This window comes from Chiloscyllium plagiosum, chromosome 7 (assembly GCF_004010195.1).
Source record: "Chiloscyllium plagiosum isolate BGI_BamShark_2017 chromosome 7, ASM401019v2, whole genome shotgun sequence".
NCBI lineage: Eukaryota > Metazoa > Chordata > Chondrichthyes > Orectolobiformes > Hemiscylliidae > Chiloscyllium > Chiloscyllium plagiosum.
In genome coordinates this window covers 984,239-1,011,161 of record NC_057716.1, presented here as the reverse complement: position 1 = coordinate 1,011,161, position 26,923 = coordinate 984,239, and the positions used below count along the sequence as shown (strand labels likewise).

The 26,923-nt window shown below is 38.5% G+C and overlaps 2 protein-coding genes across 6 annotated transcripts in view; one reads left to right on the top strand and one right to left on the bottom strand.

Moving 5' to 3' along the window:
• The window catches only part of ormdl1 (ORMDL sphingolipid biosynthesis regulator 1), a 20,786-nt gene extending 10,183 nt beyond the window's left edge, over positions 1 to 10,603 (top strand). For both annotated transcript variants that reach the window (XM_043692853.1, XM_043692854.1), the window contains exons 3-4: positions 5,455 to 5,606; positions 8,550 to 10,603. In XM_043692853.1, the coding sequence (XP_043548788.1) occupies positions 5,455 to 5,606; positions 8,550 to 8,685 (288 nt within the window). In that variant the 3' untranslated portion in view covers positions 8,686 to 10,603. The remainder of the gene's footprint in view (positions 1 to 5,454; positions 5,607 to 8,549) is intronic.
• The window catches only part of adat3 (adenosine deaminase tRNA specific 3), a 25,396-nt gene continuing 6,559 nt past the window's right edge, over positions 8,087 to 26,923 (bottom strand). The window contains exons 2-4 of one of the 4 annotated variants that reach the window (XM_043692846.1): positions 23,637 to 23,788; positions 14,643 to 15,295; positions 8,087 to 8,296 (exon numbers count right to left, since the gene is read on the bottom strand). In XM_043692846.1, the coding sequence (XP_043548781.1) occupies positions 8,141 to 8,296; positions 14,643 to 15,295; positions 23,637 to 23,788 (961 nt within the window). In that variant the 3' untranslated portion in view covers positions 8,087 to 8,140. Of the gene's footprint in view, positions 8,297 to 10,939; positions 15,296 to 18,063; positions 18,485 to 23,636; positions 23,789 to 26,923 lie in introns of those variants that run through there. The other 3 variants (XM_043692843.1, XM_043692844.1, XM_043692845.1) reach the window with 3 other exon arrangements.

Here is a 26,923-nt window from a genome sequence, read left to right as displayed (position 1 = left end):
GGGCAAAAGCCCTTCATCAGGAATAAAGGCAGAGAGCCTGAAGCGTGGAGAGATAAGCTAGAGGAGGGTGGGGGTGGGGAGAAAGTAGCATAGAGTACAATAGGTGAATTTCTGGATTAGTGGTGCTGGAAGAGGACAGCAGTTCAGGCAGCATCCGAGGAGCAGTAAAATCGACATTTCGGGCAAAAGCCCTTCATCAGGAATAAAGGCAGAGAGCCTCTGGATTAGCGGTGCTGGAAGAGCACAATAGTTCAGGTCTGGATTAATGGTTTACCTTATTGTTTTTATGGAAAAGGAAACAGAAATATTTTCATTTGAGGCTGATTTTTAGTAACCTTGCTAAAGTATATTGGATATAGTTATTTAAGGGTAATCAATTTCAGGGCAGTGGAAGGTTTTCAAGGAGGATTGAGAACAAATCTATTCCTATAAAGAACACGTGGGACTCCCAAATCTAGATGATTCCCCACCTACCAGATTTCTAGGAGTGTGCAGGAGAAGATAAAGGCAATGAAAGTGGAACTAATGTCCAATAAGACAAATATAGCAGACAGCCATGAGAAAGTATAGCAAAAGTAGAGATGGCATTAAAGAGGAAAATTGGTGTGCAAAGATATTGACAAGTAAAAACAAGGAAAACCCAAAGAAATTATTAAATAAAGAATAACAAGAATACTAAACAAGGTAGGGCCTATTTGAGATTAAATGGTAACCTGTTTGTGGAGACAGTAAATTTGGTTCTTAATGCCTACCTTCATAAGAAGTAAACAGTGTAGGCGTTAGTTGAGGAGGCAGAATGTGAAATGGAATAAACAGTTAAAAAGAGATAAAGGGATTTCACATTTTTGAACATTTATAAATCACCAGGCCTGAATAATTGCCCCTGGAAGAGGTGGTGGTGTAATGGTAACATCATGGGCAGCAATCTAGAATCTCAGGCTAACGTTCTGGGTGATGTGGGTTTGAATCCCACCGTGTAGATAGTGAAACAGATTCAATAAAATTTGAACTTCATAAAGAACTGGTGCCTTTACAGCAAATAGAAAAGGCCATACCCAGCGACAATCATATCCCATGAATGAAGTTTTTAAGAAAAGTACAAAAGATCATGGCAAAAACTCTTTTTTTTTTGACGACATCCCTACAAGCATGTTGCCAGAGAACTGCTTATGATCGTAATAACTGCTAATGCTTAAAAAGGCAGAAGGGATAAACCCAATTCCAGGAGAGACAGCCTAAATGTAATGGTGGAAAAATATTTGGAAAAAAAAATTTGGATACTGGATGAATTAATAATTTAGATACTTATCGATCAAGGAAAGTTTTTTGCACAGATTTGAGGGAAACTTGCTCTTCACTGATTTGATATAAGTTTTTGAGAAAATGTGGGAGCTTCATGACAGTACTACTTTTAATGCAGTATAGGTGGATTTTAGCAATTTCTTTTCCACTGGGTTCCATATGGTAGACTGGTCATAAATATGAAATACCCTAGAATTCCAAGGAAAATTACAATTCAGTTAGAAAACTAAATCATTAACCATTTCTGTTTTGCTTCCTGCCAACGGATGTTTTTGTGACTGGAGGCATTTTTCCAGTAAGCTTCTGTGGAGCCCACTTCAAGGTCCTTTGTTTTTCATGTTATGTATCAATAATTTAAACTTAAGGAGAGATGATTAAGACGATAAGAAATTGGAATAGGAATAGGCCATTTGATTCCTTGAGCCTGCTCCACCAGTCAGTCAGACTGTGGCTGATCTGATATTCCTCACGACTTCCTTGCCCTTTCCCTAAAATCCTTAATTCCCTGACTGATCACAAATCTACCTATCTCAGTCTTAAATATACTCAAGGACACTGCCCTACAACGCACTGAGGAGTTCTAAAGGCTCTCAATCCTCTAAAAGAAGAAATTTGCCTTCTTCTCAATCTCAGATTGGTACCCCTCTATTCTGAGACTATGCCCTCTAGATTCTCCCATGAGGGGAAACATTCTCTCAGCATTTAACTTGTCAAGCCCCTGAAGGATCCTATGTTTCAATGAGATGACCTCTCATTCGTCGTAACTCCAGTGAGTTCAAACCTTTTTAGCCTTTACTCATAAGACAATCCCTCTGTAGCAAGGGTCATCCTAGCAAACCTTCACTGAACTGCTGCCAACAAAATGATATCTTTCCTTTGATGAGGGGACCAAAACTGCTCACATTACTCCATTTGTTGTCTCACAAGCACCTTGTACAGTTGCAATAAGACTTCCATACCCTTATACTCCAACCCGCTTGAAATAAGGGACAACGTTCCATTAGACTTCCTGATTACTTACATGCTAGCTTTCTGTTTTTGTTTTCATAAGTAAATTGGTGGAAAATATGAAAATCATTTGTGTGGTTGACATTGAGAAAGAAACCTGCAGGCAGCTTTCAATAAGCTGGTCAAATGGAAGTCAATGCAAGAAATCAGTGTTAATGCAGTTCAGCAGAGGTATCAAGCCAACGGAATACACAATAAATGAAAGGATGTTGACAAAGTGTAAAGGAATGGAGTGCATTTTAGAGGATAGAGTGCATTCACAGATGCATGAAAATAGCAGATTAGGGACATATGGTGGTAAACATCTATGGGAAACGTTTTACTTTATTTAGAGTCATAGAAATGTACAGCAACACTGTTACTTTACTACTCATTGTTAAAACGAGTTTGTTTCCCCAACAAACCTGTGCTTTCCTCTCTACATTGTTTTACTGAGTGCCAATGTCTTGATTTTAAAATTCTTATCCTTGCTTTTAGGCAAAAAAAAAATCACCTTGCTCCTCTGCGTTTCTATAATCTATTCCACCCACACAAGCCAAGGTCTTGGCTAATTCTAGCCTCGTGTGCATTCCCAATTATATTTCTCATTGATCCCCAAGCTCTGGAAATCCCCCTGTCCACTCCTCTACTTCACTTTTTTGTTCGTTAAAACACCTCCTAAACATATCTCTTAACCCAGGCATTTGGCTATCTGCTCTGATATCTCTGTATTTTGTCTTACAACATTCCTGTGAATCACTTTGGGAAACTTCAATTATAGTAGAGGCCCAAACAAATATTTATTGTTATGTTGTTTCCAGAATTGAAAGAAAAATGGCAAAGATTGGCTGAAATTATTTTCTGTACACCAGAGGAGGCCTGGGAGAGAATTGGGTGTATAAAATTGAGGAACTATGATAGAGTGGATAGGAAAGACAAGCTTCCCTTGGTAGAATAGTGGTGTGTCATCAGGATTCAAAGTAATTGGTAGAAGAATTAAAGAACAGTTAAAGAGAAACCTTTTAATTCAAAAGATGCTGGGATCTGGAACTAACTGCCTATAAGGGTAATAACATTAGAAGCTTTCATTGCATTTAAAAATATATTGGATATTTACTCTAGTAATTATAGGCCGGTGAGTCTCACTTCTGTTGTGGGCAAAGTCTTAGAGAGAATTGTAAGGGATAGGATTTATAACGTTTAAAAGACATTTGATTAAGTGCAAGTATAAGGGAAGGTTTGGGAAAATATGATCCAAGCACATGCAAGTGGGACTGGCTTAGATTGAGATTATCATCCGCATGGACTGTATGGGCCGATAGGTCTGTTTACAAACACTCAGTGTAACTCTCTGACTCCAAGTGTGTTTGTATGTCCAAGCATGTATCTGCGCATTTCTGTCCGCACTTGTCTATTTGTGTGCGTTTATATGTATATCTGTGTGCCCCTCTGTGTGTATCTATCTCTCTGCACATGTTATGTGTCTATTTCTCTGAGTGTGTGTGTGTCTGTGTGCCTGTGACTGTCTGTGTGTTTGTGTGTGTGTGTGTGTGTTTGTTGATGATGCTGTGAGCTGCTGCCCTCCCTCTGTCCCTCGTAAACTGAATCTCTGATGATTTTTACCCTCCACTCCAAGCTGTACAGTGCTGGGGGGAGACGAGCAGAGACTGACAGCAAAATAAAGCTCAGCAGGTCTGGCAGCATCTGTGGACAGAAATGAAAGTTAACGTTTTAGGTCGAGTGACCCTTCCTCAGAACTCGTGTCAGGTGGATATTACATCACTGTAAGCACCATAGTGACTGCCAGACTCGTCCCACGCAGACACACACAGATATACACACACACACTGATACAGAGATTTAGAGAAACTCATTAATACGCAGAAACTAATACAGACATGGAATGTCTGTCGGTATTTCTCTTGCTCCAGGGTGACCTTGTCAGCATTTCACTTGCTTTGTCTGGTGGGTGTCAGTATTTAAGTCTGTCCTCAGGGAGTGTGTGAATAGTGCACTTCCTCACAATAGTGAGTGAATCGGTATTTCTGTGTGGTGTGTGACTGTAGGACAATTTCAAAATATGCAGATACTAAACCTGGAAGAATTATAATGTTTGTGATGGACAGTGTGGAACTCCAACAGGACAGTGACACATTGGTGTAGTTTTCAGGTTTATGGCAGATGAGGATTAATGCAGAGCAGTGTGAGGTGATGCACTTCGGTAGGAAGGACATTGAAATACAGTACATGGAATGCCCTGCCAGTAGCAGTGGTGGACTCTCCCTCTTTATGGGCATTTAAGCGGGCATTGGATAGGTATATGGAGGATAGTGGGTTAGTATAGGTTAGGTGGGCTTGGATCGGCGCAACATCGAGGACCAAAGGGCCTGTACTGCGCTGTATTCTTCTATGTTCTATGTACTCGATGTGCTGCAGCCTGTGGTCCTATAGACCAAAATTATAAGTAGAATTGCGTTTGTTAACTTTTTTCAATCACTGGGTCATGATGGCCTGAATGATCTCCTATGCAGTATATTTGAGTAGTTAAAGCTCAGTATAGCATGGTTAGGTGTAGAGTAAAGTAAAAAAGCTATTTCTACTTTGATGCTGAGCCTCATTCTCAGAAGACCATCTCCTCCTATGCCAGTGACATTTTCATTTTGACACCAACCATTTTGAGGCCTTGTTCTTAATTTGCAACGTGTTCATGTCAAACGAAACTAGTTGAGGTTGTACAAACATAGGAAGATGTACAATCAAGAGTTCCAAAGGTCATTGACCTGAAATGTTCATTCGGTTTCTCACTCCACAGACGGTACATTGACCGGCTGAATATGTTTAGTTTGAAATTTCCAGTATCAGCAGTATTTTGCTTTTGTTTAGCTAAATATGCTAACTGCTTTATTTTGATAATTTTCTATGTCCATTTAACTTCTCTTCCCAAAAAAATCTTGAAGATATAATCTTACTTCAAAAGTTAATAGACAAAAGGCAATGCTAAAATATTAATTTTTCCTTAGTTTCCTGAATTAAAACATGTTTTGATTTTTTTTTCCCTGGGAGAATTGCTAAACTGCAACAAGTCTGTTATTTTTGAGCTTTGTTTCTGGTTGTAATCTGGTCATTTTGTTATTTGTAATTTAACTGACTTTTACATACCTACAGGGGATGTATGTGTTCTTGCATGCAGTCAAAGGGACACCCTTTGAAACACCAGATCAAGGGAAGGCAAGACTTCTGACACACTGGGAACAGTTGGATTATGGAGTACAGTTTACATCTTCCAGAAAGTTCCTTACTATTTCACCAATTATTCTGTAAGAACCCAGTTTTGTTAACTAACTACAATAAGTGTTTTCATAATTCAGTCACTCTCCTGTGTTGTTTTGATTTATTGCTTTAAAACATTGCACAATTTTATTAATGGTAATGGGCAGCAAGGGTGGCTCAGTGGTTAATGTATCACAACAGCAGGGACCTGGGTTTGATTCGCCTTGCCCCATTTTAGAACTTTTAACGCGTGGACCAGTTTTGTCCCTCTTCTTAAAGATTTTAAAATTGACAACTATGGTCACTGGTCCCAAAGTGCTCCCTCACTGTCACCTGTCCTTCCCAACTTCCCAAGAGGAGGTCAGGTTTTACCCCATCCCGAGTAGGACCGTCTCTATACTGTTTGAAGAAACTTTTCTGAATGTACTTAACAAATTCCACCCCGTTTAAGCCCTTAGTGCTCTGGCAGTCCCAGTCTATGTTAGGAAAATTAAAATTCCCTACTATGACAACATATTGCTTCTCTAAGTCTCCCCAGTCTCCCTGCATATTTGTTCTTCTAATTCCCATTTGACTATTTGGGGCCTACATCGTAAATGTGGAATTTTGGGCATAGAGTGGGGGAGCTAGGTCTGGTTGGGATGCTCTTCGGAGGGTAGGTGCACACCTGGTGGACTGAATGGCCTCTTTTCTTGCTGTAGGGATTCTATATTGTTCTGAAATTGAGGATTGCATCAAAGATAACATCCCAAGCTGTTGTCTTTGTTAAATGGGTTGTACTTTGTCTTACTTTAGCATGACATTTAAAAAAAAATGTAAGTTACATGATAATGTATAACTAAATTAAAATTAAAACCTATATCCTCTTGTGGGTGAGTCAAGAACTGGGGTCACTGTTTTAAAATTAGGGTTTGCTGTTTAAGGACATAATTTTTTGAGTTGAGAGACTTTGGATAAATCATCCCCAGATGGAGGTGGAGGGAGCATCATTGAATATTTGTAGTGGAGTCGTGTGTTGATTAGGTCTCCGGGTTGTGACGGATTTCAACTTGGCATACTTTTAAAGTAAAAAGAGAGGTGGTCAATGAAGTGGATACTTTGGTTTTGATCTTTCAAATGGATAACCCCACTGTTGAAGAATGGAGGGAGGCAGAAAATTTCTGGACGAACATAACAGACTGAAAACGTAAACTCTGTTTTTCTCTCCACAGATCTGCAGACCAGCTGAGTTTCTGCATCATTCTGTATTTGTAACAGGAATCTGTAGGCCAGTTAATTGTGGGGAGCTGTTTGACCTGATCATTAGGGAGGTTATAATTTGTTATTTAGAAGACATCAGATAACTAGGAGCGTCATTATAGTTCTGTGAAAGGAAAATTCCGTTTAACCAATTTATTGAAATCTTTTGAAGGAATAATACATACGCTTGATAAATGGGAATCAAGATATTTGACAAGATATTTCCTTTTATAGTAGGAATTTAGTTGTACTGAGAATGTTGAAATACCCCTTAAATGTCTGAAAATGCTTCTGTACAGATGTCTGCTAGCCTAATTAATTTCAGCTGCTTAGCTTTTATGCTCACATTGTTGCCCTTGTATAAGTTTTAATTAATAGTCTTAAGCCATTCGTTTCCCTATCAAACTATGCAAAATTCAATCATGTTATAATTAATGTTACCTAGAGGTGCCTTTTACTCAGAACTCATTAAGTGTGTGTTGAAGTGGAAGTTAGAGTCATAGAGATGTACAGCACAGAAATAAACCCTTCAGTCAAACTCATCCATGGCGACTAGATATCCTAAAATAAATTAGTTCCATTTGCCAGCATTTCCCATATCCCTGTAAAATCTTCCTATCATGTACCCATCCAGATGCTTTTTAAATGTTATAGCTGTCAGTCTCCATCACTTCCTCTGGCAGCTTGTTCCATACATGCTCCATCCTTTGTGTGAAAAAGTTGCCCCAGATGTCCCTTTTTAAATCTTTCCCCTCTCACCTTAAATGTATGCCCTGTAGTTCCCACCCTGGGGAAAAGACCTTCTCTACTGACCCTGTCCATGCCCCTCATGATTTTATACACCTCTATAAAGTCACTTTGTCTCCGACATTACAGGGAAAATATTCTGTCTTTTCAGCCTCCCCCTATAGCTCAAACCCTCCAATCCAAGCAACATCCTTGTGAATCCTTTCAAGTTTCATAACATCCTTCCTACAGCAGGGAGACCAGAAATGCATGTTGTATTCCAATAGTAGCCGAACCAATGTCCTGTACAGCTGCAACAAGACCTCCCAACTCTATACTCAATGCACTAATAAAGGCATGCATACCAAATACAGTCTTCACTATCCTATCTACCTGTAACTCCACTTTTAATAGACTTTGATTTGCAATGATGATGCCAAAATTCACTTCTAGTTTGAATAGCTCACCAAAGTTGATTTCAGCCAGTACTGTTCACAATTTGGATTATGGTCAGCATTGTTAGGACATTACATTTTTGAAAAAAACAGTTTAATAAAACACAATTTATAATGGTAGGAGATGATATATTATAGAAACATACTTTAGATGTTCAAATCTATGACAGCTTTTTTTTATTGAAGAAAGATTTCTTACAAGGGAAGAATTGAATTGAAATGAAAGAAGGTTTTCCAACACTCCGTAACCAGCCTGGTGGTGGAAAGAGATCTTTGATCTGTTCCCCTGTGCTCTTCACTTTAAGCAGACTGACTAGCTAAAAAATTGAAAGAGAGCATGTTTTCAAATTGAATTATTATTTTTGTAGTTGGTTGCAGAAATAAAGAACATTGGAAAATAGAAATTTAACAAATACATGCAAACGTCTTTTAAAAGTTTCAGAGATGCAGAATTTAATGACTAAATATTATATTGGTATTTGTAGCAAGGAACTTTTGTTAAACTGTTATTTTGCTGGAAATGTTATGCTATTTTTCAATTGAGTTTTATAAATATTTTATTTCTTGCAGGTATTTCTTGGCCAGTTTTTATACCAAATATGACCCAACGCATTTTATTGTCAATACAGCATCCCTCTTAACAGTGTTGATTCCTAAGCTGCCTCAGCTACATGGTGTTCGGATCCTTGGAATAAATAAATACTAATTTGGAAGTGATCACCCATATTCTAACAGGCTTGTTAATATTTACTGGGAAGACTTTAAAGCTGGTAATCTACTGTACTGTTAACTATAACTAGTGTATTGAGCAGTCTGTATATCTTATTGCCATTTTCATTGTTTGTATCCATTTCAAAAACAGTTTTGTTTGTTTTGTAAAAGGAGAAAGACAAATGAAATATGGTAATTGGTATAAACACCAAAAAGCTTCCCTCAAGAACCTGGGCAGGCCCAGCTTTAAAATTGCAAGGAGCTTTATTATACTTAAGAAATTGTGCACACCTTCATGAAGTTGGCACAAGTGTATTAAAGAAAGGAATTGTGTAGAAGTACAGCAACTTGGGACACTTGGGGTGAAAAGCTTGTTGCTAATTTATTATAAGGTACAGAGGAATATGCCACTGCCATTATTAAAAGATGGTTGGCAGATTGACTTTTAAGATTATTTTTGTCATCTTAAATCTTCATTAAAAGCACACGATTGCTTTTGTTTTCTTTTGAAGTTGAAGAAAATTATGGTACAGGGATAGATTTTGTGGATAATCAAAGTAAACACTTGATACAGTAAACTAATGTAATCCATTTCATGGATTATACCAGTAACAGTTGTTTACTGGTTTCACTTTTATCAGTTACCAAAATGAAATACTTCATTGCTTGGAATACATATATAGTAGGATACATTCTTCTGTAAGATGTAATATCACTTGACAAAATGCACTCAATCTATAAAAGTGATATTCTGCTGTGTACTAGTTTCTATGTATAGTTTATGCTGAAGGGAATTATTATGAAATTGTACTTTGGAAAACCTTATGATTTGTAATGTATTTTGGCTGATCATATTTTAGTTTGTTTGCCAATTGATTGTCAGCTGTTCTATACCACTGATCTGTCTTGATTTAGTTTCAGTGGTGACGTCAATTTGTCAGTGTTCAAGCATTTACAATTCTCATGTTAATTTCTTGATCTGTTGCTTGTTTCAGAAAAAAAATGTTGAGTGGGAGCTAACTAGCTTCATGTAGAAAGATTAGTATTATCAGCCCAGTTGCTTTTGGTCAAATCTTAGCTGATTTAACAGTGACACTGATACAGTATTGGGAGTAGGTTGTCTTGCTATTTTTTCAGGCTTTTTTTTGCTTGCAACAGCATTACTCTTGGAGTTGCTGCAAGGAATTATATAAGCTGCCCAAAGTTTTGACACTTCAATTTGTGTCTGCTGATTTAGCAAATTTTGCAGTCTGCCATTTAAGATTAGCGGCAACACAAATAAATGGAGTTGGTTTGATACTCCATGTTAGGATGAATGGTTATCATAGAAATGCAACCATTACTTAAGACCACATGTTTGGTCTGTGCATTTGAACGTTTGATTTGAAGTAGAATTTAGCATTGGTAAATATAAAAATCAGTTTTAAACTTTTTTTTTTACTTTTTTCCAAAAATGCACAACATGTCTGTGCACATAAAACAACTTTAAGGGGAAAAGTTAATTCTTATAAACAACAAAACAATTTTGACCTTAATGGTATTGTGGCTGATATTTTTTAAAACTTTGCTAATTGACTTATTAATGCTGTATATTGAATGCTGACTGCTTCCCTCCATTCAGAATTTCAGAATCAGCAAACTGAATGTTAAGTATTGGAGAGATAAATGTATATTTTGCTGTGATTCATTGTTATATTACATTTATTTTTGTATTTGGTGTTGGTTTTTCCCCTTAATTTAAGGGTGCTAATTCATTTCCAAACTACTTTGGCATTCCTAACCTATAGCTTTGTTCACATGTTGAAAAGTAATGCCATGTTTAAATTCAGATGGTGGTAGAAAGCAATTGACTATAAAGGTATAAATAAGTTTGAAAGGAGCAGAAAGGCCATTATTAAAAAATTATTCAAGGATCTAATCCTGTACTCTCTTTTTTTCTCTGTTAAACTCTTAATTTGGTATTGTATGGCTTAAAATTCAAGTATATTTAAAGAGTCATGTGTTTGCCACACTCTGGCTGATTAACTTATACACTAGACAATTACAGGAACTTTCGATAAGAAATAAATATAACTAGACTGTTTTCTTGCGAAGATCCCTTTCCATGTTGGAAATGTCTTGTTGGAAATTAGATGCCAAAAGGAAGATAAACAAAACAGTTTAATGTAGTTACACCTTGGAATATGCACAGCAACACATACATGGTACTACAAATTTAGTAGAGGAAATTTTTTCTGATAATGTTTAAGTTGTGCTGAATTGTCATTTTGCCTTCATTTTAGAAATATATTCTTGCAAAAGTTAAACAACTTGAGTTTTGGTTCAGTTCACAAATGACTATCGATACCATGTCTGCTAATAATGTAAATTGGAGATTGAATCAAGAATAAACATAAAACAGTATAGCAGGAACTGGCCTTTTTAGCCTGCCAAGTCTGTGCCAACCAATTTCTTAGATTTTGGAGTGGCATGCTGGATTATTTAGATAAGAATTAGCTGAGTCATGTATAAACCAGATCAGGACAATCTGTTTCTTTAGGGAATAAATGTAGAACAAACTTTCAAAAATGCACAGTTGCATACACAATTTATCCCTAAAATAGCTATAATATAGTTCCAAGAAGTTGTGAAGATTTGATGACCATTTCAGTGAAACGTCCAGAATCAAGCATTTGGTCACCCCCAACAAAGCACCCCATATGGCATTATCAACTTTGTTTATTTTGGACAGCAAATGGTTTTTTAACATTGTCTACTTTGTATTAATAGATCACATTTTCCTTTGTAATGGTAACTGCTCTAAAGACAGTAATTTCGATTGTTATAAAAACTAAAAATACCATGAGACTTTCAGGTGTTTCAAATCTTAAATTGTCTCCTTGAAAATGAGGTGTTCAAGTTTACATTTATGATCCTAACCGATTATTAACGGATAAGTCCGATCCTAGATGGGAACTCTGCTTGATAGATCATAACTCTTTGTTTTGGTTTTAACAAAGTGATCTGTTGCTTATCCAAAAGCATACCAGATTTTGCTTTAACAAAAAAAAAGTTGAAATAGAATAATTCAAACTGTCAATTTGAATCAAAGGCTTTAAACAGAGGTTTACAGCATAAAAAAGGGCTTTTAGGCAAAAACAACCTAACTATTCTAATCCCATTTTCCAGAACTCTGTCCTTATAGTCTTGTATGCCTTGGCATAGCAAGTATATCTAAATATCACTAAAATATTAAGGGTTTTAGTCTCAACCACCTTCACTGAGTTTCAGATTCCCACCATCCTCTGTATGAAAATCTGTCTTCACATCCTCTGTAAATTTCCTGCCCCTTACCTTAAATCTAAGTACCCGGTCATTGTTTCCTCTACCAAGGGGAAAGTTTCCTTCTTATCTACCCTGCCTATGCCCCTCAATTTTATACATCTCCATCATGTACTCCATCTTCTCCCCAACCCTCCTCTGCTCCAATGGAAAACAACCCCAGTCTATCCAATCTCTTCATAACTAAAGTTTTTTGACATTTAAGGGAAAATATTGTCTATTCAGCCTCTTCCTATAGCTCAAACCCTCCAGCCCTAGCAACGTCCTTGTGAATCCTTTCAAGTTTCATAACATCTTTCCTACAGCAGGGAGATCAGAATTGCATGTTGTATTCCAAAAGTGGCCTAACCAATGTCCTGTACAGCTGTAACAAAACCTCCCAACTCTATACTCAATGCAGTAATAAAGGCAGGGTTTAGATTCGAATGGTGCTGGAAAAGCACAGGTCAGGCAGCATCCAAGGAGCAGGAAAATAGACATTTCGGGCAAAAGTCCTTCATTCCTTGGATGCTGCCTGACCTGCTATGCTTTTCCAGTACCACCCTAATCTAGACTCTGATCTCCAGCATCTGCAGTCCTCACTTTCACTGCACTAATAAAGGCAAGCATACCAAACAATCTTCACTATCAGAGTTCTGTCCATTTTATCAACTGCGCCACAGGCCTCATTCACTGTTCAAATAACATGGCGAGTAAAAATGCAGCCAGAATGAGAATGATTTTATTAATTTTTCTGCAGTACTACTGAAATAGGCTTCACTAGTATTGTGGTCACAGCTGAGAGATGAGGGTGTTCACATACCTAATGTCTTGCGTTCACTTCCTTTGATTTGCACATTGCAAGTGATGAAAGGCCACACTTTTCTTTATCTTTTCCTTTGTAAACAATCCAACACTTGTCCTTTTGATCTCAAACATCCAACAACTATAACTTTGCACTAAAAGGAGTGTGAGAATCAAGAAATTGTTCTTTAATGTTGAAATCATAGGTTAAAGATTAGTATGGTATGTATTCCAGAGGGTAGGATAAACAAGGGATCTATTTTTGTGGAGAGACCAGGCCTCAGTGGGAAGAAATAAGGCAGAGGATAGCATGAGTACCTGCGAAGTTTGAGGCTCAACCACTTCTTGTCATGAAAAATGTGTTGCTGGAAAAGTGCAGCAGGTCAGGCAGTATCCAAGGAGCAGGAGAATCGACGTTTCGGGCATACACCCTTCTTCTGCAGTCCTCCCTTTCTCCCACTGCTAGTCATGGACTGCTTTTTCATCTTTGACAGTATACTTGGATATTTTAAACTGCAAGTTTCGTAAGCAAATTATACACATTGTGTCAAAAAAAGCACACTACTAGGCCAAATCTCTGCTTCTTTGATTGTTAATGAGGCTGCTTGATCAAGCCCTACATATTTCTCATCTCTGAACTTCTTCCTTCATTTTGTAGAAACTGTAATTTATACCTCAGTTATGCATGACAGTTTCTCCAGCACTCCCTGTTGACTTTCTCCATTTCTGTGCAGCAATATTCTCATCTAGACTGAGGCCCACACGTCCAAGCTTTCCAGAATTAGTAGCACCCCACATGATTTGAAGATCCTTGTTCCCACCTTGGCAAAGGAACACTGGAGGTAAGAAGTTTATCAACGCTGCCATTATAGCACAGTTCCTGCTCCTCATTTCACTATTGATGATGACTCCTTGAGCTACCATAATCGCATCCCCTGAATCACTTTCCCTCTATGCCTACTAGTCACATCCCTCATAACTTTTAAAATATTTTCAGCCCTGCTCTTTGACAGTTTTCACTTGTTCAATGCAATTGCCAAAGTACTCGTGATACCTAAACTGTTGATTTAAACATTCTCTTCTTTCAAATAAAATATTTGATTCATTAGCTGAGGCTTTTCCTGCTCAACATATACAACTTTACAATTGATTTTATTATTCTCTGCCCAGACTATTGCATTCAATTCTGTTTCTCAGAAAACTTCGGTTTTATTCTACTTTTGTTGCTGACCCTTATGCCATGATTTTTTGTACATTAATATAAAATTGAATTGTTTAAAAATTAAAATCAAAAAATTGTTATTCAAAACAAATATTTTCATGGAATTCTTAAGAATTGGTACTCCATTCGAATTAATATTATGTAAAATGGAATGCATTTTAAAAACTCATATGGAACAAAATTGTTTTTTTCAGTACATAAGCAAAATGAATGGCTGTGTAAAACTAAGACAAAAGAAACTGACATTCATCTTCCATCAATCCTTTAAAAACATCATAATGGTGATTAAGATCCTTTTTTGTGTGTATTTTGTATTTAGTGCCCAATGCTCCATCAGGAAACGATGTTGCATAAAACACTCTGCGTATTCTGGAATGGACCAGTGCCATTGCACACATTACACATGGTTCCCTTGAAACATACAGGTCATAACCAGTGCATATGTAGGGCAACCCATTTACAATATTTTCTCTGAGACTATCATCGTTTGAAGGAAGCAAAGGTTTACCAATGTTGATTGCATGTTCACCAGGAAAGGATTCCACTGCCTTAAAACAACAGTTATGATATTTGTTATGATTAAAAGCACCACCACCTTGACTGTAGGCGACTAGATCAATACACACCATAACTGCATGAAGCAGTGGATTTGGTCCATTTCTGCAATCATGACCTACTGCAACCACCTCATCAGTGGCTGGGTTAACAATCACAGCACCGACTGGCTCCATTCCCATTTTCTTTCCAACTGTAGCTGCTTCAATAGCTTTTTCCATAAATGTCTGCATTTTTGTTTTCTCTTCAGTGTTAAAAAGGTGACCTTGGAGGGCATCAGTCACTTGTTTGTTTTCACGAAAGGTTGTTGGCCAGTGCTGGCTAGCTACTTCAAATTGAGATCTAGTCAATGGTTGGTACGCTGGTATTCTGACCCGAAAAGGTTCTCCAAGTCCATCAGCCTTTGCTTCAGGAAAAAGGTCATTGAGAGATACTTCTCTATTTGGTATATCCCGGAGTAGGCAAATGATGATTTCCAAAGGATGATCACTCTTGTCCCTGCAGTTTCGTACTCTCTTGATATGTGGAAGATTGTTCAGTGGATAGAGACAAGTCAATTGTTTGATAAGACAAGATGTTTGTTTTTTATTGATAATAGGGGCTGCAAATGCTTCCAGAAGTTCAACTTCACATAACTTTTCATCTGAAAGGACAGGCGTCACCTCCCAAGTAAATGTGCTAAGTACTCTTGTTTTTTGCTTTTTGCACTGTGGCTCCATTATGCCTTCAAATAAGAAATGGGAGATTTGTAATAGTGAGAGTCAGAAGAGGAGGTTATAGTAAAAGAATTAAGAACTTATTAAATCTAGTCCAAAAGTTGTATCATCTTTCTTCAATAGCATAGCAGTAAACAATAATATGAAAAGCCTTTCAAGATCCAAATTAATTTGGGATATGTTAGATGACAAAGTTTCACAGCCTCAGTCAACTTGATGCTCCTATTTTGACTTGAAAGTGAGTTTGTACAGAGCAAATAATCAACCTCTTTTATTAAAGTTTGTGTCCATCAAGGCCAGGGATGTTGATGCTGACAAATAGAATATTTTGAATTTTCTTACTCACAATCATGAACATGTATTTCCAGCTGGGCTTTGACACTTTTATTTCAAGCAATAAATTAATGTTGGTGAATCATACCTGATCTTCAAGATATATTTATAGCTCATGCAAACGTTCTTTGACACTAACACTAATGAGCAGAGTATTTGCTGGCAAGGCATCAGAAACATACTGAGGTCCTGCAGTGATAGATCATACTAAAATTAACCATTCCTATTTCCAATGATAGATGAAAATCTCATTATGTCATGATGTGGAGGAGCCGGTGTTGGACTGGGGTGGACAAAGTTAAAAATCACAACACCAGGTTATAGTTCAACAGGTTTATTTGGAAGCGCTAACTTTCAGAGCGCTGCTCCTTCATCAGGTGGCTGTGGTGCAGGATCATAAGACACAGAATTTATAGTAAAGATTACAGTGTCATGCAAATGAAATGATATACTGAACCGAGATTGTTGTTAAGTCTTTCATCTTTTAGAATGGGTTGAGGGTTTCAGTTCATTAAATGTTATATTAATTATACTAATGAACCGAAACTTACAACGTTAAAAATCACACAACACCAGGTTATAGTCCAACAGGTTTAATTGGAAACACACTAGCTTTCAGACCGGTCCTTCATCAGGTGGTTGTGGAGGACAATTGTAAGGCACAGGATTTATAGCAAAAGTTTACAGTGTGATGTAACTGAAATTATACATTGAAAAATATATAATGTATAATTTCAGTTACATCACACTTTAAAATTTTGCTATAAATTGTGCCTTACAATTGTGTCCTCCACAACCACCTGATGAAGGAGTAGTGCTCCAAAAGCTAGTGTGCTCCCAATTAAACCTGTTGGACTATAACCTGGTGTTGTGTGATTTTTAACTTTGTACATCCCAATCCAACCCCGGCATCTCCAAATCATGAAAATTACAACCCATTCTAAAAGATGTAAGACTTAACAATCTAGGTTTGTTCAATAGATAATTTCAGTTTCATGACACTGTAATCTTTTGCTATAAATTCTGTGTCTCATGATCCTGCTTCACAGTTACCTGATGAAGTAGCAGCGGTCTAAAAGCTCGTGCTTCCAAATAAACCTGTTGGGACTATAACCTGGTGTATGATCATTATCTCATGGTATCACTGCACAAATAAAGGAGAGCTGATATGGTCTCATCAAATGATGTAGAAGTAGGTGGGAATACATACAGGCTCAAGGATGGTTAGAAGCCTTAAAAGTACTGCTCTGCTGAACCAGTATTTAACAAAGCTAGCAAAATTATGAAATACACAGCCACAAGAAGATGAGACAAAGGAAGTGGTGAACTGCAGTTCTGAGAACCAAGCAGGCATCCAAGTACTAGAAGTGGTGCTGTGACGGGACACAACATTTGCTCCTTGAGTCACATTCATGCTAAAAAAGTGGGAGTAACTTGGACTTTTCAGTCAAGAAATGACATTTGGGATAAGTATAAGAGGAACAACAGATAGTTAAAGAGCTGGAAATGTTAAATCCAAGATATTCCTTAAACTGAAGTAGAAAAAAAATCTACTCCTACATTGCAAAAGTAGAACATGTCACCCATTCAAACCAGTAAAAAGTGAACTTAGCAAATAAGGAAATTGTTTAAGAAAGACTGTTCACTACTTGAGATGGAGTTTGAGTATTTGAAGTGGATATCCAAATATCACTCAATGATTTATTGTATATACTATTTTTTGAGGGGATGTGAACAACACATGAAAGGTCTTAATGAAAGGAAGCACTAAAATGAGCCAGATTATCAGAAAGTCATACCGCACAGAAACAGACCCTTCAGTCCAACTCGTCCATGCCAACCAAGTTTCCCAAATTAAACTAGTCCCACTTGCCTGCAGTTAGCCCATCTCTCTCTAAACTTTTCATTAATTCATGTACCTAACCAAATGTCTATATCTGCCTCTACCGCTTGCAGTTCATTCGACATTTGAGCCACGGTGTGTGTGGAAAAAGTTGCCCTCGTGTCCCTTTTAAACCTTTCTCCTCTCAGTTAAAAATGCCCCCAACTTTTGAACTCCTCCACCCTAGGGAAAACACCTTTGCTATTCACCTTATTTATGTCTCTCATGATTTTACAAATCTCTGTAAAGTCACCTTCAACCTCAAGCTCCAGTGAAAAAAGTCCCAGTGTATCCTTATAACTAAAACTTTCCAGTCCTAGTAATATCCTGGCAAATCTCTGCTGAATCCTCTCCAATTTAAGAACGTCCCTCTTGTCGTAACAATGTGAGTTATACATTCTTACAGGCTCTCTCACTATCAAAATGATACTGGTCGGGAGCAAATCAATATATTTCTGTAAAGGGCTTAAAACCAAGGTAATATCAAATATTTAGGCCTCAAATGGGTCTAAATTGCTGCTGTTTTTCCAGCAGCTACAACTCTCGATGCCCCTTACCCACCTGTACTGCAGCACCTTTCCAATTTTCAGCCACTTGACCTGGAGAATCCCTCACTAAAACAGCTCCGACAAACTTCTTCCGCCGCTCTCAATGCACCAACACTAACAGATTTCCGCCGACAACTCTTGTCCCTTTCCGAAGGTACCGCCTGCTTTCAAAAACTAGCACTGTGCAATATTCACTCAACTTAAAACTCGGATTTATTAAAGACATCGATCATTGTACGAGGAAATGTCATCCCAGAACTTCAGACATGCCAATACCACTTTCTCAAACTTTAAAAATCAATAAATTTGGTGTAAAAGTCGAGTTATGTTGTTTGCAAAGAGAAATAACTTTATCAAGACTTATGGGTTATTTTGATTCGGAGATGCCGGTGTTGGACTGGGGTGTACACAGTGTTACGATCGAGCCCTCCACTATCACCTGATGAAGGAGCGTCGCTCCGAAAGCTAGTGTGCTTCCAATTAAAGCTGTTGGACTGTAACCTGGTGTTGTGTGATTTTTAACTCTGGGTTATTTAATCTACAACTATCAGAGTATTTTACAAAAATGTATGAAATGCAAGGCGAACTTTAAAAAAAAATCCTTGGAAGGATACACGTGTAGAGCTACAGTCATATTTCCCTCCCTTCAGTTTCTAGCCTTTAAATATTTAATTACTTTTAGTCAACCCATTCAGACATGTTATATTACATTCGGAAGCAGCTGGGACTTGAACTCGGTTCTTTTGGCCTAGAGATGGGACACTATCACTGCATCACAAAAGCCCTCAAATAATTTCACCACAGGAGCAACCTTTGAGAACTTACGCTTGAAAACATTTGAATCTGCTTCCAGCACCTTTTCAAGCAGTGCTGCATCACAATAATGGCACAACATTTTTTTGTAACATCACCTTGGCTCTTGTGACAATTACATTAAATTTGTACTGGAATAACTGCACTGGAAAGAGTTTCACTTAAAAAATTATTTGATCTACCAAATCTTAATGACATTTACAAATATAATCTACTAACTGTAGCACACTTGGGTGTACAACATTTAATTCATAAGGAAATAGGATAATGTTATTCAAACTGCATTCACTGAGGTGGAACAACATGTAACAGGATTGAATCAGTCAACAAACACATACTTGTCATAAGCACGCTTTATTCTTCTTTATATTAATTCCTATCTCCTTTATCATCAAGGGAACTCTAGATTTGTTTACCATCATGTTTTCTTTTGGGGAAATATATCATGACTATACTCAAACCATCAACTCTTTGAAACTAGCCCATTGTTCAGCTTGATTTTCCTACCAATTTATTTGGTCCAGCGAAATTCTTTATTCAACTGAAACTGGTTCTCCCCAGTTAATTGTCCTTCTCTATCATTTTGATGGTACTGTTTCTGACACTTACCATTTTCCTGATTAGCTGAGACCTATTCCAGCAATGCACAGGTTAAATTATTGAGAATGTGCCTGTCTGTTTTCATAGCTGACCATATTGCAGTCAAAGGTGAGGCAAAGGCATGGTAACGACTTTTACTTTCTGATAATGGCAGCGAAACAACACAAATTAGTACTTAACAACCACATAAAATTCTTTGGGTCTGTTTACTCTGACCATGATGTCCACCTAATTCAGTTACAATCAAGGATATTAAACAAATGCTGACCACACAGGACAAAAGACAATCTTTAATATGCCACAAATTTGTCAATGTCCTCTCATTATATATCCACTTCATGGGACCTTCATACGATTTTCATAGACAGGTATCTCTGCTGAAAGACATGCTCAAGAAGAACATCCTTCAGGTGTAGCAAGATGAATTAATATGTCTTTGATTCTCTCAAGCAGGCTCAGTCAGCAAAAACTTGCTGAAGGCAAGACTACAACTACAGAAAACTCATGATTCTTGAAGTGGATGTATCATAAAATGGCATAGATGCAAGTCCTTTGTAAGATTAAAAAAGAAAGCCTGAAGCCTTTGCTTCAAAGTCCCTGTCATTTCTGCAAGACAAATATTCCAATATAGAGCCAAAGACATTAGTTCTAATATTTGGTGACATGTGGTTTCACACATATTTATGTGGCAAACAATTCACCAATGAAACAGATCATATGGAACGAGAAATTATTTGCCACAGACCACTAATGAATGCACCACCACATTTGCAGTGTCCCATTTGTCAAGGTGCAAGGATATGATGTTTCATATGTTGAGCAGATTATTTGACCCACACAAAATGTTCTTCTTGATCTACACATTGATCCTTTAAACTACCAGATTGAAGATGTTTTCAATGTTGATCTGTTAAACTTTTGCCACACCAATGTGAACAGTATCAATTGGCAACTACGAACACATGAAACAAAAGAGCATTATTCAGGAGTGGCCTGACAATATTAAAGAAGTAAGCACCCAAGAAGATTTGTTCATCTGGGCCATACAAAGACAACAACAAAACCACAGCAACAAAATGACCGTTGGAGGAAGAACGCCTCATCTTCCGGCTAGGAACCCTCCAACCACAAGGGATGAACTCGAATTTCACCAGTTTCCTCATTTCCCCTCCCCCCACCCTGTCTCAGTCAAATCCATCAAATTCAGCACCGCCTTCCTAACCTGAGATCTTCTTCCCGACCTCTCCGCCCCCACCCCAGTCTGACCTATCACCCTCACCTTGACCTCTTTCCACCTATCACATTTCCGACGCCCCTCCCCCAAGTCCCTCCTCCCTACCTTTTATCTTAGCCTGCTGGACAAACTTTCCCCATTCCTGAAGAAGGGCTTATGCCCGAAACGTCGATTCTCCTGTTCCCTGGATGCTGCCTGACCTGCTGCGCTTTTCCAGCAACACATTTCCAGCTCTGATCTCCAGCATCTGCAGACCTCACTTTCTCCCCATACAAAGACAAACTTGGTACACCCCCACATTTCCAGTGTCAAATAAGTCCTAACACCAATATCATGTTCATATTATACCAGGGATACTTGGGACTGAACACTCAAGATGGTTAGCATGTGAATCTGTGCACTGACTGGGGATGAATCAAGAAATTTAATGACTTGTGAATGCAATTGAGGCATGCAAAATGTATCACATAGAGGTAGAGGGAGACTAGACATCCACAAGATGTTCCAAACACTCCTTGGACAAAATTAGCGACAGAACTAGTCACAGTGCACAGGGAACATTACATCCTTGTTTTGGATTACTTCTCTAAATTTCTCATTATTTGATGACTTAGCAACACAACAAATGCAGCCCTCATTGACATAATAAGCACTATATTCCTGATTCTTTATTCCACAATAGATAGTGTCCGTCAACAGACCACAGTACGATGGTAAATTGTTTCAAGGTAGGTTACTAAGTGACCCATATCACATTATCACCCCGTTATTCATGCTCAAACAATCTAACAGAACATATGATAAATATCATTGAATCAATTATCATAAAGTGTCACACATCAAAAAAAGTTTATATTACATTGTTGCTTAAAAATGCAACATTTACGAAGGAGACATTATCATCACCAGCACAACCTATGCTTGGAGGAAAAGTGTGAACAACCTTGCCCCGCAATCAACTGTTCTTAACATTCCAAGAAAAAGTTCACTCTTCTTCAAAGACAGAACAGAAAGTGATGTACGGCAAGTGAACAGGTAGAGAACTACTTAAACTTTGCACTGGTCAGAGTGCATATTACAAATACAAATAATTCAAAATCAGCATAGGTTTTTAAAATATGCAATCAGTCCAGATCGGACAAAGTCATTACTAACCAAGGTGCTACATTGCATAGGAACTTAAGCCAGCTCAAACCAATGTGTGACACTTCAATCATGCACTATGACAGTGAAGAAGAAAACTCCAGCAATGATGTTGAGTGACAGCAACTAGCTGCAGGAAAAGCAAGTTGCCAGACACTGATATGACTGTGAATATAAGTTTGTATATAATAGTCAACCATAATAAATGTCTGTTGGATTCTTCCATTATCAGAATATTCACATTTCTTATGTTGCGGGAGATAACTTAAGTGTTGCTGCATCAGGTAAAATGTTCTGGAGGGGTAAAAGGAGACAAAGTCACGATATGATAAGTGATGCTTCATTTTGAAAGTATGATCCTGTAACTTTCAAATTTCAATTAATTTAATTGGGTTCCTTTTATCCCAGCTCTGCCGTATTGAGTTATACAATTAACAATAAAAGTTTTCACTCAGAAATCTATGTCAGTAATGGCATCTTTAATGGGAGAATATATTTATATTGGCTGGGGTACTTTTCAGACTGAAGAAGCTGTCATTCAATATTCAATGGCAATAAACACAGAGGAAGCAGTGTGAAATCATACAGACTTAGAGTCATGTACAGCAAGGAAACAGACCCTTCGGTTCAACTCGTCCATGCTAACCAGATATCCTAACCTAATCGAGTCCCATTTGCCATATCCCTCTAAATCTTTCCTATTCACATACCCATCCAGATGTCTTTCAAATGTAATTGTACCAGCCTCCAACACTCCTCTGGCAACTCATTCCATACACGCTTCACCCTCTGCATGAAGAAGTTTCCCCTTAGGTCCCTTTTAAATTTTCCCCTCTCACCCTAAATCAATGACCTCTAGTTCTGGAATTCCCCACCCCAGGGGAAAGAGTTTGTCTATTTACCCTATCCATGCCTCTTATGATTTTATAAATCGCTATACGGTCACCCCTCAGCCTCCGACGCTCCAGGGAAAACAGCCTATTCAGCCTCTCCCTATAGCTCAAAATCTCCAGCCCTGGCAACATCCTTGTAAATATTTTCTGAACCCTTCCAAGTTTTACAACATCCTTCCGATAGGAAGATCAGAATTGCACACAATATTCCAAAAGTGCCCCAATCAATGACATGCACAGTTGCAACATGACCTCCCAACTCCTATATTTAATGTTCTGACCAAAAAAGGAAAGCACACCAAACACCTTCTTCGTTATCCTATCTACCTGCAACTCCACTTTCAAGGAAGTATGAATCTGCACTCCAAGGTCTCTTTGGTCAGCAACACTCCCCAGGACCTTACCATTAAGTGTATAAGTCCTGCTCTGATTTCCACCATTTTAAAACATGCAGCTTGGAAGCTGGATCTATGAGCAGTTGATTAATAATGTCCTGAAACAATTAGCTCAGAAAATTGTAAATTTAATAACTGCTACTCTGGAAATAAGTCAAAATGTCAGATTACTTAACTAATCAAACACAGAAAGTCTCAGTGACTGCCGCACCATCTAGACCCCATTCTCTGATGGGAGACCAGATGTTCCACAGGTCATGCATAATGCAAACATCATCACAATTTACATAAACAGAGGTAACAGAGAAGATTGCACCAATTTAACGACAGGGACATTTCATTTGACATCTTGGGATGGTCTTCATAAAAGGCTTCATCGACTTGCAGACTAAATATATCCTAAAGCAGAGTGTCGTTCCTGTGCTGGCAGAGTGACAGGAGACATGCTCTTTTCCTTACCAAAGGTACAAAAGAAGTGCAGGGAACAGAATTTACCTCCTTGTCTTACCTTTGAAGAACTGACCCAAACCATTGGACACAATTATTGGGACAGGATTTGACAAGATTTTGGATAAAATTTGCAGTTCAGCAAAGCTCTTCAGCCTGATCCACTCCTTTAGTAACCACGTCATGTTCTCTACAGCCTCACAGCACCATGTCCTACAGTTTCAGGAATGCAATTAAAGAAAGGGTTATACTAAATTGCTGCTTTTCAAACCTTTTCCCAGTGTGACACAAACTAATTCCTCAGATTCTGTGTTACTGAGAATTAAGTTTTGGAAGGTCTCAGAATTGCTCATCAGTGGGGCAATGGAAGGTAGGTTGGGGGTTAATAACAGATTACTAATGTAAATTCATATATCGCTGGACATTGGAGTGCATCTGGGAAAATTAACAAACAGTGAACTTCACAACTGATCTTGGAGGAGCTGTTGGGCGAAGTACACAGCACAGAAGCAAATAAGTGTATTGTTGTTTTAAGTGTATTCAACAGAAAGTCTGCAGTAATGAGTAGAGTGGGTTTTTTCTTGATTATATGTTTTTGGAGATATGCCTCTTGATTAAACTTAAAATATAAATCATAACTAGTAACTTAACCTGGGGCAGTGTTTGTAGAGGAATAAGACAGTGTTATTTCTGGGTCTGCAGATTGTGAAGAAGCAAAAATGGTCTTTAGTAGAGTGATATGTGCTTCTTGTCAGATGTGGGAGTTTAAAGAGATTTTAAGGGTTACAGTAGATTATATCTGCCATAAATGCTGTTGGTTGCCAATCTTATCAGATCGAATGGATCAGTTGGAGAGACAGTTAGAAGCAATGAGGAATTTGCAACAGTATGTGATGGATGGCAGTTATAGGAAGGATGGAAAGTCTCAGATACAGTCACGTAGATGGGTTAATTCCAGGAAAGGTAAGAGAGGTAGGCAGCTAGTGCAGGAGTCTTTTGAAGCAATACCCATTTCAAACAGGTCAGCTGTTTTGGAAAATGTAGGGAGTGATGGAGTCGCAGGGGAACGTAGCACAAACAGCCAAGTTTCTGGTATTGAGACTGGGTCTAATGTAATGAGGGGTACACCGGGTCCCAAGAGATTAATTGTGTTAGGGTATTCTCCAGTCCAAGGTACAGACAGACATTTCTGTGGCCAACATCAAAAAATCAGAATGGTGTGTTGCTTCCCTGGTGCCAGAATCAAGGATGTCTCAAAGAGGGTGCAGAATGTTCTCTCGGGGGAGAGGGGCCAGCAAGAGGTCATTGTCCACATTGGAACCAACGACATTGGAAGGGAAAAGGTTGAGATTCTGAAGGGAGATTACAGAGAGTTAGGCAGAAATTTTAAAAGGAGGTCCTCGAGAGTAGTAATATCTAGATTACACCCGGTGCTACGAGCTAGTGAGGGCAGGAATAGGAGGATAGAGCAGATGCTCTAGAAGGAAATCAAAAGGGCAAAAAGGGGACATGAGATAGCTTTGGCAAATAGGATTAAGGAGAATCCAAAGGGTTTTTACAAATACGTTAAGGACAAAATGGCTGAGGAGTTGGTGTATGGGAGAAGGATTCACATTTTTGGATCATTGGAATCTCTTTTGGTGTAGAAGTGACCTGTACAAATCTGTACAAGAAGGACAGATTGCACATAAATTGGAAGGGGGCTAATATGCCGGCAGGGAAATTTGCAAGAGCTGCTCGAAAGGATTTAAACTAGTAAGGTGGGGGGAAGGGAGAGGTGGGACCAAGGGAGATAGTGAGGAAAGAGGTCAATCTGAGACTGAAACAGTTGAGAACAGAAGTGAGTCAAACAGTCAGGGCAGGCAGGGACAAGGTAGGATTAACAAATTAAACTGCATTCATTTCAATGCAAGGGGCCTAACAGTGATGGCAGATGAACTCAGGGCATGGTTAGGAACATGGGACTGGGATATCATAGCAATTACAGAAACCTGGCTCAGGGATGGGCAGGACTGGCAGCTTAATGTTCCAGGATACAAATGCTATAGGAAGGATCGAAAGGGAGGCAAGAGAGGCGTGGGGAGTGGCATTTTTGATAAGGGATAGCATTACAGCTGGGCTGAGGGAGGATATTCCTGGAAATACATCCAACGAAGTTATTTGGGTGGAACTGAGAAATAAGAAAGGGATGATCATCTTATTGGAATTGTATTATAGACCTCCTAATAGTCAGAGGGAAATTGAGAAACAAATTTGTAAGGAGATCTCAGCTATCTGTAAGAATAATAGGGCGATTATGGGAGGGGATTTTAACTTTCCAAACATAGACTGGGACTGCCATAGTGTTGAGGGTTTAGATGGAGAGGAATTTGTTAAGTGTGTACAAGACAATTTTCTGATTCAGAATGTGGACGTACCTACTAGAGAAGTGCAAAACTTGACCTAATTTTGGGAAATAAGACAGGACAAGTGACTGAAGTGTCAGTGGGGGAGCACTTTGGGGCCAGCGACCATAGTTCTATTAGATTTAAAATAATGATGGAAAAGGATAGACCAGATCTAAAAGTTGAAGTTCTAAATTGGAGAAAGGCCAATTTTGACAGTATTAGGCAAGAACTTTCAAAAGCTGATTGGGGACAGATGTTCGCAGGTAAAGGGACAGCTGGCAAATGGAAAGCCTTTAGAAATGAGATAACGAGAATCCAGAGAAAGTATGTTCCTGTTAGGATGAAAGGAAAGGCTGGTAGGTATAGGGAATGCTGGATGACTAAAGAAATTGAGGGTTTGGTTAAGAAAAAGAAGGAAGCATAGATAGGATAGATCGAGTAAATCTTTAGAAGAGTATAAAGGCAGTAGGAGTGTACTTAAGAAGGAAATCAAAAGGGCAAAAAGGGGACATGAGATAGCTTTGGCAAATAGGATTAAGGAGAATCCAAAGGGATTTTACAAATACGTTAAGGACAAAAGGTAACTAGGGAAAAATTAGGGCCCCTCAAAGATCAGCAAGGCGGCCTTTGTGTGGAGCTGCACAAAATGGGGGAGATACTAAACGAGTAGTTTGCATCAGTATTTACTGTGGACAAGGATATGGAAGATATAGATTGTAGGGAAATAGATGGTGACGCTGAAAATGTGTTGCTGGAGAAGCACAGCAGGTCAAGCAGCATCCAAGGAGCAGGAGAATCGACATTTCGGGCATGAGCCCTTCTTCAGGAATGAGGAAAGTGTGCCCAGCAGGCTAAGATAAAAGGTAGGGAGAAGGGACTTGGGGGAGGGGCATTGGAAATGCGATAGGTGGAAGGAGGTCAAGGTGAGGGTGATAGGCCGGAGTGGGGGTGGGGGCGGAGA